This window comes from Anas acuta, chromosome 17 (genome assembly GCF_963932015.1).
Source record: "Anas acuta chromosome 17, bAnaAcu1.1, whole genome shotgun sequence".
Taxonomy (NCBI): Eukaryota; Metazoa; Chordata; class Aves; order Anseriformes; family Anatidae; genus Anas; species Anas acuta.
The window spans coordinates 13,304,360-13,317,449 of record NC_088995.1 but is presented as its reverse complement, the minus strand read 5'-3'; the positions used below and the strand labels follow the sequence as shown (position 1 = coordinate 13,317,449).

General features: G+C 36.1%; 1 protein-coding gene across 3 annotated transcripts in view; it reads left to right on the top strand.

Annotated features, from left to right (window-relative positions):
* Nucleotides 1-13,090, top strand: part of ADGRD1 (adhesion G protein-coupled receptor D1) — a 156,171-nt gene that overhangs the window by 33,043 nt on the left and 110,038 nt on the right. For all 3 annotated transcript variants that reach the window (XM_068653723.1, XM_068653722.1, XM_068653724.1), the window contains one exon: nucleotides 655-796. In XM_068653723.1, coding sequence (XP_068509824.1) covers nucleotides 655-796 — 142 coding nt within the window. The remainder of the gene's footprint in view (nucleotides 1-654; nucleotides 797-13,090) is intronic.

The window sequence follows — 13,090 nt, the reverse complement described above, 5'->3', positions numbered from 1 at the left end:
GACTTCAAAGGACTTTAAACTTTAAAGGACTTCTAAATATATGCGTGACATACATGTATATATGCATTGCATACAATGCGAGCATCTTCCTAATACGCATGTTTAATTAGATTGTCTGAATACCTAGGCACTTTTTCTCTTTGCTTGAAGGCTTCTTTCCTTAGTTAGGTTTATTTTTAGACCTCTTACTACATAGGATTCTCTCTAATCATCCAAGGCACTTCTCAGCAAGGCTTGTTAACCTTTGCAAGAAAGGAGCAGAATGAAGGAATTTTTATGATATTAAGTCTCTTAATAGCTAAAGCTGTGGCCTATAATATGTAGCTGTTTCTTCTAGTCATGTAATAGGATCTTCTGGGGCTGGATCATACTCAGAAATTCATTGAACTGAATGGAAAAAAGGATGTGCTGTGTTCCCTTTGTTGTGGCTATAGGGGTGAGTTCTTGGAGGCAGCTCTGAGAATAAAATTTGTCTTACACTGCTCACAAAGGCCTTTGCTTTACACAGTTTGTTAGGAAACTGGGAGCTGTGAAATTATTCTAACAGGTACATCAGGCAGGAACAACATTTCTCAGGCCAGGTTGAAAGAGGCCAATACTGGCATGAACTAAAAAGTGTTTTTTCTACTTCCTTAATATATTTTTCTTTCCAAGGATTGCTGAAGCTGCTGCCTACAAAGGCTATATGATCTCAGCAACCAGCTATCTCATCTCCATCAAAGTAGATCCTTCGCCCAAGCTGTCCCACAATCTGTCAGGATCTCCTCTTATTACCATCCAGCTCACACACAAATTGGTAAGTAAAACAAACTCTCCGTTTAGTACTATCCTTAGGGCTGTTCAAAACTTCAATGTTTGTAATGGCTTCTTTGTATTTTTCTTGCAACTTTTGTGGGAGTTTTAGTAGCAACTCGGATGACAGCCACAAATCTGACGGGCAGAGCATCTCCTGGGATAGGAAGGAAGCAGACTCAGCTCTGTTCTAGCATGACCTGTCTGTTCTAGACAACAGAGCAGAAATCTGTTCTGAATCTGACAATCCTGGAGAAAAATTTAATTCAAATTGATTGAATTCAGTAGAGCATTCAAATTTCACTAAATTAATATATTCCAGCAAGAAAATGGAAAAATAGACGGTCTTCTTAGCTCTCAGAGAAAAAGGAACCTCTTTTTGTCTTGTTGGTGTCAGTGAAGAACTAGTTTAAACTCTGCAGTGGTGGCAGAGGAATGCAGCATCTATCACCTACTCAACAGAGTGTTGAATGGAAAGGGAAAATGGAGATTTCAATTCTTAGATGTTTTTTAGAAAACATATGTTAGATGTTCTACAACATTATTTTTCAAACACTGTATTCAAGCCAGTTTTTCTTTCTGTTTGTTGGGCTTATGGTAAGGATGGAGGAGACAGTGGAAAACAAATATATGAGGAAAAACCTTAAGGCATAGAAATGAAAAGTGTTGTTGGACAGTTTTCAAGCTAAGGACTCTTCTGAATGTACCTAGTGGTCTCTTAAAGGCAGGAACTTGTAAGTGAAGTCTCTGGTTGTAGATAATTTATAAAATGCACTTTCCTTTATTTATTCTAGTACCTCCTCGTGCTTTTGGTATGATGATTTACTAGCAGGCTATTAAACAAAACTGTGTTTTTCTTTATGCCTGTTGCATTTCACTATGAAGATCACTGGAATGCTGGTATACCCATAGAAATGACACATTTGTTATCATAGCACACTTCATAATAGTATTTTTAAACCCTTAATTCTTTTCCTTTTTAAAAAAGGAAAAAGAAAGAGCAGTCCATTTGCCTCCATAGATTTTTGTCTTGGCATCCAAAGATAATCCTTTATTACAGGTTGAGAGTAAACATGAAGAACACAAAATCATTCGGTTTTGGTGGGGTTTAATTTAGAGTAAATTTGAACATTAAGTATATACTAAGTATAGAACAGGCTGGGGAAAAAAGAAGAGATTGTAGGGTCATTACTCCATAGTCACACCTGGCATTTTATGCTCCAAAATCCTGCAAAATAACAGGAACAGATTTAATTCTTTGGCCTCTAGCTGAATTTGTTATGCATTTTGTAGTATAGGCTGCTTTACCTGCTATTGCTCTTGTGTTTTTTTTTTTTTTCTATAATCATAGACCATTTTTTTAGATAATAAATGATAGTATATTGTTATTAACACCTGTTTAGTGTTAAATTATATAATAATCTGCTGCTCTTTTTTGTATCTAATGAACCAGTACCATCCTACTACTTTAAGAGGTACAGTGAAGATTTACTCCAGAAGTTAAAACAAAAATTAATAATCCATTTTTATTTTTATTTTTTTTGCCCCGAATCATTTGTGGACTAGAAGTAGAAACTGGCTCCTAAATTTACTCTTCTCCATCATTTTTAGATCAAAACTATGTATAAATACATTAGATCTTTTCTATGCTTATTCCAGAACATAATGCTAGTGTTATCTGATGGTGAAGCATTTTGTATATCTTCTAGCATGGTTTCTAAATTTTATTTTAAAATTCCAAACCAGTATTAAAAAAATGTTAAAATATTCCAAATCCAAAACATTCTGAAGTTGCCAAATGTGTCGAAACAAATTTTGTTTTGATGACATAAAATATTGCATTTAAGTTGTTCTTTGCCTAATTTCATTTGTACGATTTTGGTATAATCTAGTCAGAATAGGTGTGTAAAAACAGAAGTAGCTGTAAAAGTTTGTAAACAAAATAAATAAAGTTATAATTTGAGATCTGAGCAATGGGCAATAGAGCTGTGGGTTTTTTTTTTTTTTTTTTTTTTTTTTTTTTTTTTTTTTCTGGTGTACTTTTTTAGCTGTTGGTGTGAATTTTTGCCAAAAAAGCTATTAATCAGTGAGCAACAGAATCAACCCTCTGAGTATCTTGTATTCTAAATCACACTCTGTAATTCTTGGTATCACAGATTACAATTTCTGTGAATAATATTTAGAAACAATGAAATAGATACAATTGCGATGAATATTTGTCTGTGGAGAAGATGAATAGTAAAGAATTACATGTAAAATGTGAGCAGATCTTCTGAAGTGATATATTCATTGGAATTGAGAGGAAGGCTGCCTGCCTGTGACACCTATGGCTATGGGAATATAAGTTATCTCCATCTCTGACTTTTAATTAGCAGAAATGTTTGAAATTAAGAAATGAATGAATAGATTATGCATTCTAATTATGCATAAGTAAGGTGGCAGTGGGCCAAATCTGTTCTTTTTCACTACTGTAGATTTTAAATAGCTTCAGCAAAGTCCATGGAGTACTTCTAAACAATTTAATTAAGGCAATTTGTGAATTTATTTAGATAAACTATTTAAGCAAATTTAAGTAAATTTAAGTGAATTTACTTGAACGTATTGCAAAATAACTGAATGCCTCTGCAACCTTTCATACTATAGCAGCACAAGTCCCTTCTTTCATGCTGCTTCAGAGAAGACAGAAGAGGAGGACATGAGTAATTATTGCCGTTAGGCCTGGGTGTTCAGGATTGCAGCTGGATTCCTACAGGACTGATAAATCCGGTAGAAATTCTTCCTACCAATAGAACTTTTAGAAAGCTTTCTAGTCAAGCTTCTTTTAGTGGAAAATGGTTTTCTGACCTAAAATAGAAATTCTCATGAATCAGGATGAATAATTCATAAAAATATTATTTGTATTTCTCTTATGAGATAAAGACTCCCTGTGGACAAGATGGACATGTATATTGTACTTAGTGCTATTTTTTAAAATCATCTCTATTCAAACAGCAGTTTCATTTCTGTTGCACGATCCCTGAAGCTAGTTTTTCTGCTACTTTTTCTTGTATCCTATGAAAATAACATTAACAGCCTTAGGTTTTTTTTTTGTTTGTTTGTTTGTTTTGATTTTTGTAAGGAGAATTCATCAAGGATTTAAAATTAACTTCTTTGCATAAGAACATAAAGTGATTAAGATTTTCATTCTTTCTGTCATTCTGAGGAATTTCTTACTCATTCTTTCTATCCACAATGTCCACTTATACAAGAAAATAGCTAGGAGTGAAAAGAAATTCTCATTTTCCTTTTCTGTGGATATATGCAGCCTTTCCAGTGATATTTGCAGATCATTACGAGGGTCTTTTTGCTTGGGACTTTATACATATTATAGCATTACACTTGTAATATCTTATTTAGGAACACTTCAGAGAAAAACAGACATTCTTTCACTGGATTTTAAAAGTGCTGATGCTCTGTTCTTCAGAACTCTTCAATGGGATGAATTATTTTCTCCAGCTAAATGGATGAAAGAAATCAACTGACTTTTTCAGTGTATGTGGGATGATGTCAAGATTGATGGTAGTTCAAAGTTGAAAAACCTTGACTTGTCTGAAAGTCTTGTCATGAAGCACCAGTACATTTCGTAAAATAATTATCCTAAAAAAAAAAAAAAAAAAGTAAAATATTGTTTCTGGCAAGAAGTCTTTCATAGCAGGAAGAACTAGAGAAGAACTAATCTTTCATTTGTATGATCCAAGAAATTACGGCACATTGTAGAAATTCAGAAGAGATGAATGTCAAGACTGAAAAGTATATACAACATGATCTGGCAAGCATCAGAAGAGAAAATGGGAAAGAAAATGGTGTAAAACACCACCAATATTTTGTGAAATCTATATGGTGATGTAGCATAGGTCTTGATCTTTGACCACACCGAAGTCACTTTTTGACAGTGTCTGGGAGACAAAATATCTATAATTTTTTGTCTTCCCTGACAAGGCAGCTGATCATATTTCAGTATGTGGAAATACCAGCTTGCTGTAAGTCCAGTCATATTAGGTGCAGAGAGGGTAAAGGCCTGACTAAGGTGGTGAGACAAAGTGGGAATATCCATACAGTGGATGAGGCACCACAGCACACTGCTCACCACTTTGTTGATCCTATATTGTCTGGCACCACAGAGAAAATTCCTTAATGGCTAAAGGAAAACATTTTGTACACTAAGTTTCAACCACTTTGTGGCTTCAGTAGTTTTCTGCAGAAGGGGAACTCGTGTTGCTGCAGTTTTGGATAATTATAAACACTTGACTTTCTTACCCTGTGTAAAAAGGAACTTGGATGAAAATGGGATTCAAATCAGGAATTCTTAATGGAACTCTTTTTCTCCAAAATTTATTTAATGTAAATGCCATTGTAAAGATTTGGCTGTTTTTTTTGTTTGTTTGTTTGTTTTTTTTTGTTTTTTTTTTTGGGGGGGGGGGGAGGGTGGGTAAGAAAAAAAAAGCTTTACTAAGATACTACCAAGTTAGTACAAATTTAGCTTTGTTCCATCTAATTCTTTTGTCATGTGGTTCATTTTAACAAAAGAAGTGCTAGGGAAGCTGTCTGCCTCATCATGAAGTGTTAATCTTTCTTACCATTTTATTATACTGAATCATTCAAACAGCAGCTTCTCTCCCCATTTTTTTTATTTATTTATTTTTTACCAAATCCTCTCATTCACGTTTTTGCTTCTGCTCTTTATTTTCTGCAAAGAATTCCTCCCATCAGAAGCCCACAGTGACCTGCTTCCTTGACGCCCCTTGCTCGAGTTCATCATTGAAAGCTCATCAGCTTTTCCTGTAAATCCTGTCTCATACTCTGACTTTCTTAAATCTCCAGAACCAGGAGTCATACAAGAACATCAACATTATTATTGTATGTGCAGCATATATATCTGAGAAGTGCTCTCTTGGGGCACTTTGGAGATGGTAAAGTGTAGGGAAAGAAGACCTCTTCTTCTCTTGACTGCTCACATTATAAAATCACGCTGGAAGTCCTCATGGAGCTCAGGGATATAGTGAAAAATTTCCTGAACCTTTTCTCTGATCTTTTAATGAGGTAACGTGTCTGATTTGCCTCTAAATGTACCCTAACATGATCTTTCTCTCCGTTGTCTTTTTCCTGGCCAGTGGCAGGCCATATCCTAAGGTTTGTTTAACATTACCACTGATAGGAAAATAAAATGAGAGAAGAACCAGTTCCAATCTGTACACAAATATTAGTGCTACCATGAGAGACATGAATCGATATGGAACCAATTTATTTTTATGGCAAGTTAAGTGTTGACTAATTTATATATTGATCGAGGAAAAACAAGGGCTTTTGTCCACATCTTCAGAATGAAGGTATACTTTTTACCTGGATAGACTCTGCTAGAAAAATATTGAATAAAATATAATTAAAACTCTGATTCCTACAGAGTATGCCACAATTAAGCAAAAAGAAAAAATAATAGAAGCTTGTTATTTAAAAATCAATATAAAGTTCAGCACTTTCCTACATAAGTTAAATTTTTGCTATAAAGAGTACAGAAAATCAATTGAATTCAAATGAGAAATGAACATAGTTACAGCTAATTTTCATGCTTCTGGGCAACCTTAAAATAGCAATATTCATTATGATATACAACATCTCTAAACAATAATTCCGTAGTTCTGTATTGATAATGTTATTAACAGAGACATCCTAGGACATATTTTCTCATAGGAATTCATTCTGAAAGCCTGGAATTGCACAGTAAGAAAAATACAGGTTTTCATTAAGCACATTGAAGATTGCTTGTTGTAAGGAGGAGAAGGATTACATTGCAAGATGTTGTAATTCACAGAAGGTGTCATTTCCACATTAGAACTGATTTAAGCCTATGGAAGTACAACGCTTTGCAGGTGTTACCACTCATTTGTCATGAAATGCCCTCAATGAGTTCTTTCTCTTTGAGGTGGCAGGAATTAGGGCACCATGAAGTCACTGAATGTTTTTGAAAATGTACAAGTCAAGTTTGTTTTCAATTTTAAGTTTAGTTGCTGACTTTCATTCTTTCCGTATGTGGATAAATTTATATACCAGCTTCTACTTAGAATTAGTATCTATAAAATTACCTCTCACCTAAGGAAAATAATCACTGGTGACTGGAACCAAGTGTTATCAATCTACAGCAAAAAATCATTTGCTTCTGGTCTTTCAAATTTCTGCTTGCAAGTGTCAGTGCATCAGCAGTCAGAGGTCAGTCAATTCCAAGCAATAAACTTTGAAAAATCTGAATTCCACAGTCATTCTGTTTTAGGGAGCTGTGGAATCTTGTGCTACTTTGCACTCTGCCTTTGATTGAACATTTGTCACAGGAGGAGAAGAGAAAATTACGGGGTTTATATTTGACATGATCAAATCTGGTCCAGCAATGCAGAATTATCTCCCTGACACTCTCACAACTTTTAAATTCAATTTAGTTCCCTTTGTTTAAGTTCCTCATCAGTAACTATATCCCCAGAGCAGCCTTGCATGTTGTGATGGCTTATTGCAGGAGTTCCAGCTAGTTGTGCTACATTTAATGAACTGCCAGGATTTCTGCTATAAAACTTTGTATTTCTCTGCACAATGTGAATGCATATATATACATATTTAAAATGTTATGGAAAAAGAAGTTATTGCAATATGTAGCCAACATTCACATGTTAATAACTTTGCCATTTAAAATCATAAACAAAAAAGTAATTACCTACCACTATCCCCTAATCCCCACTATGAGCAAGCATCCTGTGAAATCTGTCTTGATGAGGTCAAGCTGTTTTGGAGTGACAGAGTGAACCGTAGCATTTGATATCACAAGAAGCTGCATTTGCATTCAAAATGCCCACGTTACTATTATTATTTTTTAATTTTAAATTTTAGAAAAGGACAGAAATGTTTTGATTGGCTGATTGAGAATTTCACATTCACTGGATTCAGGCATTTTGAAAGAGGATGCTTTAAAAACTTTTTATTTTTGCAGATACCTATTAAATATGAAGGATAACATTTTGTTTTAATTACAATGCCTACCGGAACTTCTGCTGACTTGCATGAAGCAAAGCTTTCAGTCTTCACTCTAACAGTGACGTGTGGCTTTCAGAATGACACCACCCCATTTTTCATTATTCATAACAATTTGAAGAGGAAACAGAATCAAGTCTGAAGAGTAAAATGAAGATTAGTTTTAGATTATTTTCTCTGGTGATAGTACTGGCAGTTAAATATACATTAAATATATGAGAAGCAGAAAGTTTGTGATGAAAACAGTCTGGTTGAAAATTATGTATGGATTTCACCTCTGCTTTCATTTCCTTGGGATGAGGATGAAAAGGAACAATATAGTTCACGGGAAGAGAAAGGTAATGAGTTTTATGTTCTCCAGTAGATACTGTTGACATAAAAATGTTACTTCAAACTTGATATTAGAAGGAGTTTTGTCCACCCCCCACTTTGTTTATTTTGTTTTCGGCCCTCTTAATTACACTGCATGCCATCAATCATATATTTTGTTAACAGCACATAAATAACTGAGTGAGAAAAGCGGTACTGTGCTGTTTCTGTTAGCATATTTTGTGGTATTTTATTCTTTCCACTTGTAATGCCAGTCAAACACTGGAATGGGTTATGCAGAGGGATTGTGTCCTTGAAGATATTCAGAACCTGACTGGATGTGGTCCTGGGCACCCTAATCTAGCTGCCCCTAATTTAGCAGGGTGGTCAGACTAGATGATCTCAAGAGGTCCCCGCCAACCTAAATGATTCAGTGATTCTGTGATTTCATGTTCTCTCTGTCTTCACTGTTGCAAAACTACAGCAAATCTCAGAAGACATAAAAGAACATTTCTGCCTGGTATCCAAGATTTCAGCACAGGCTGTTCTATCGGTTGTTGTTTTGGTTACTGGCTGGGGTTGTTGAAATGGTATCTGCTCTAACATTTTTTTATGGTCAGAGTTTAGATAGGTAGGTGCAATTTCCAAATTCTTTGCACTGTGACAAATTATTGCTACTCCACTGAAGATATCTTTGAAAAATACCTATTTCCAGCTTCTTAATGGATTATTTCTTTAGGCTTCTTAATGGAGTGGATTAGGTACTGTTTAGTCCTGACACCCAATGTTTAGCTACTCTACATTCATTCTAATATTTAAAAATGCAGCAAGATACTGATCTCAGTCAAAGCTGGAAGAGAACTACGAGCAAGTGAGCTGTGTGGCTGCATTGCTTCATGATGTTGTGTGGCACAGTACAAGTACATATACAGTGGTTGGTGGTACTAGTGGAGAGGCTAGAAATTCCTTGGATCATTAATTAAACTGTCTGACTGCATTTATTCATTTAAATTCTTGTCTCAATGACTTCAGCACAACTACAAAGGGAATCAGAACTTTTCTGCACTAGGGATTTTTCCAATATGAAATTTATCACTAGTTATTTCAGCAGAGATGCCATCTGCAACTCTGTATTCATTTAATCTAATTTATTTTTATTGCTTTTAGTAGAATGGGATCTGAGTAACCTGTTGCATACTCTCCTTGAGATACCTTGGTGTAACTCTTGGTATTTTCTTTGCAACAGTGGTGACTTCAGAACATCAGTGCCAAGTATTGAGGAAGCTAGCCTACTTCTGTTAGTTGTGTGTATTTGGAACTACGCTTATATTCTTTTACTTGTTTAGATTGTTTTACATTTCTCATTTGCCAATCCAAGACATTATCGCATGCTTGTATTCCTAGACTTCTGGCATGTCTGTGCAAGCCTCTGTGAAACCTCTTAAGCTTATAGGAATGATTTATATGGCATGAATGGCCAATACTTAAAATAATATAAATAAATGATGTTTTCCTCAGAAAACAGTAAATATAAAAAAGCTATTTTTGTCTTCCTGATTTATATTCTGTTGCCTTGGAAATATATGTAACAGTGTACTGAAAATGCTAAAGTAATAAAAGGCAAACTGTTGTGAAGACCATATTTTGTAGGAAAAAATCTAAAAAAATCTACATAAGCTGTCTTAGAATGGTGTTGTGGAAAGGCCATAGGCTATCTCTTTAATGCTTAGAGTCACTTTTTTGTGCATCTCTGAAACAGATCTAGATGGGTATGGACAGTAGTACAAAATCTATTCATTTAGATATACTTTTAAATCATAGAGTATTTAAGTGTTTGTTTTTTTCTTAAAAAAATAAATAAATCATATGCATTAGCATTATGTTGCTATTTTGAATTATTATTATTGATCTCTTTAAAAATAATATAATAATACTTAATAATAATATTAATTTTCCTAGTATTAGGAGAGATATTTTTTATAAGATCAGACTCTAAGTTCACTGAATAGTATTGCCACTGCACTGCTGTGTGTGTGTGTTTTCTCTCACAACCATGAGAGAAAAGTGGGGAAAGCTGTGGGATGGATATTAGTTGTACAGTCTGATAGACGAGAGAGGTCTCTGCCTTTGTTTGCCTTTTTGCTCTGCTCTCCCCCAGTGGCATTTCTCCTAAAGCAAAAATGAAGGCACCTGATTGTGCATTGTGGTTGTGACTGCATTTCATAGAACCATAGAATATCCTGAGTTGGAAGGGACCCATAAGGATCACCAAGTCCAACTCCTGGCACCACACAGGTTTACCTGAAAGTTTAGACCACGTGACTAAGCGCACAGTCCAATCTCTTCTTAAATTCAGACAGGCTCGGTGCAGTGACTGCTTCACTGGGGAGCCTGTTCCAGTGTGCAGCCACCCTCTCAGTGAAGAACCCTTTCCTGATGTCCAGCCTAAGCTTCCCCTGCCTCAGTTTAACACCATTCCCGCGGGTCCTATCACTGGTGTTTACAGAGAATAGGTCACCTGCCTCTCCACCCCCCCTCGCAAGGAAGTTGTAGACTTCGATGAGGTCCCGCCTCAGTCTGCTCTTCTCCAGGCTGAACAGGCCCAGTGACCTCAGCTGATCCTCATATGTCTTCCCCTCTAGTCCCTTCACCATGTTTGGCGCCCTCCTCTGGACACTCTCCAACAGTTTCATGTCTTTCTTGTAGTATAGTGCACAGAACTGCGCACAGTACTTGAGGCAAGGCTGCACCAGCGCAGAGTAGAGCGGGACAATCACCTCTCTCAACTGACTAGCAATGCCGTGCTTGATGCATCCTTGGTTGGCCCTCCTGGCTGCCAGGGCACACTGCTGGCTCATATTCAACTTGCTGTCCACCACAACCCCCAGATCCCTCTCTGCAGGGCTGCTCTCCAGCATCTCATCGCCCAGGCTGTACGTATAGCCAGGGTTGCCCCATCCCAGGTGCAAGACCTGGTACTTGCTGTTGTTAAACTTCATGCGGTTGGTGATCACCCTGCCCTCCATTCTGTCCAGATCTCTCTGCAAGGCCTTTCCACTCTCATCAGAGTCCACAACTCCTCCAAGTTTGGTGTCGTTGGCAAATTTGCTCAAAACACCTTCTAGTCCTACATCCAAATCATTTATAAAGACATTGAAGAGGACTGGCCCTAAAATGGAGCTTTGAGGGACCCCACTAGTGTCCATCCACCAGCCAGATGTGGCCCAATTTACCACAACCCATTGAGCCCTGCCTGTCAGCCGATTGCTCACCCATTGTATGATGTTTTTGTTAAGCTGTATGCTGGACATTTTGTCCAGTAGGCTCCTAGGGGAAACTGTGTCAAAAGCTTTTCTGAAGTCCAAAAAGATCACATCAGCTGGTTTCCCCCCGGTTTCTCCCAATAGTGCATTGTGGTTGTGACTGCATTTATTATAAGGCAGCAGTATCACTAAGTGTAGGTTCTGTTACAGGAATATCACCAGTCTAAAACAATGCTTTTATTTAGCATATGCAATATAAATAAAAAGTTTAGCTTAGAAGATCATGTTAATTTTAGTTTAGGAATGACAGAGAGGTCATATGTGAGAGAAATTTGTGGATGGTAAATTTCTGCGTTTGCTTTTTTTTTTTTTCTCTCCCACTTGTTGCATTAGGAATTTTAACTCCCCTTGCTTTGTAATAGAGTGGTAGATAATGGTATTAACAGATAGTAATAGAAACTTGGGATTGTTTTTCTAGCAGGAACTGTGTGGTATTTTCCCTTTAAAAAAATAATAAAATAAAAAATAGAGACCTTCCCAATCTAAGAGGCTTACACAAGCTAGGTCAGCAACAAGATTCCTATCAGGACAGGACCAGCCAAGAAGAACTGCATTTCAGTGACTCATGCTGAAGCTAGCTGTGCATACCTTCCTCCTCTGCAGTGACTCATAGTAAATTTCAGTAATCTTGATTTGTTCAAGCTATCATTTAATGACTAACATATGCTTCCAAGGGGAAAGTGTGCTCTAGACCAAGGCAAGGCTTATATGATAAGGCTTTCAGTACAACAACCAGAACATCACAGTTCAGGAGAGAGGGTGTGTGTGTTTTATTAGGATAATTTATGTTATTTGAATCAAGCACATTGCTAAATGTTTTGTTGAAGTTGCATGTTACAGGGTGCTAAACAAGGACAGATAGAAGAGAAGAAAATAAATAATAGACGAGTCCCATGAACAAATAATATGAAATAGAAATTTAATTTATTTGCAGTAAATAAAACTTGGGCAAGTTTAAAGTTCTGATTCAGAATATTATTATTATTAATCTTTTGTTACATTCTCCTTTTTATTTCTTTATTTCTCCCCCCTTTTTTTAAAATTTATTTTTAATTTTTGAAACACATTTCTCTCTGGAAATTATTTTCATCAGACTATTGGATTTTAATGCTTTGCTTTTATTTGTTGTTCTATGATTGAGCCCAGAGCATATTGGGATGCATTAAACACTTTATAGGCAGCTGGCTAAAAGAAGTGATTATCCCACTATATCAAGCATATTTTTTTTTGCCTCTTAGCCCGCCATATTTATATCTATAGTTATCCTAATTTAGTCATCTTTTGGCCTGCTATTTATACTTGTATACATAAGCTTAATGTTAGTATTACATTCCATATTGCTGAAAAATAGGCAGGAGCTGGAGTGCTGTATCAGACAATGTGGGGCTTTAAGTAAGCATGTGTACCTCAGTAGAAGGAAGGCATAATGCTGTCATCCTAGAATTAAACTACTGCTCATTTTTATATTATATGGTGAATTGTAGGAAGAACTTACTGGGTTGTGCTGATGAAATTTACTTTGGCAGATCATGTAAGGATTTAGAGCAGAATTAATCCCTAGATGCACAGTTGTTTGTTATCTAGTGCAAAATGTTTAGTCACTAGCTTGTCATTCG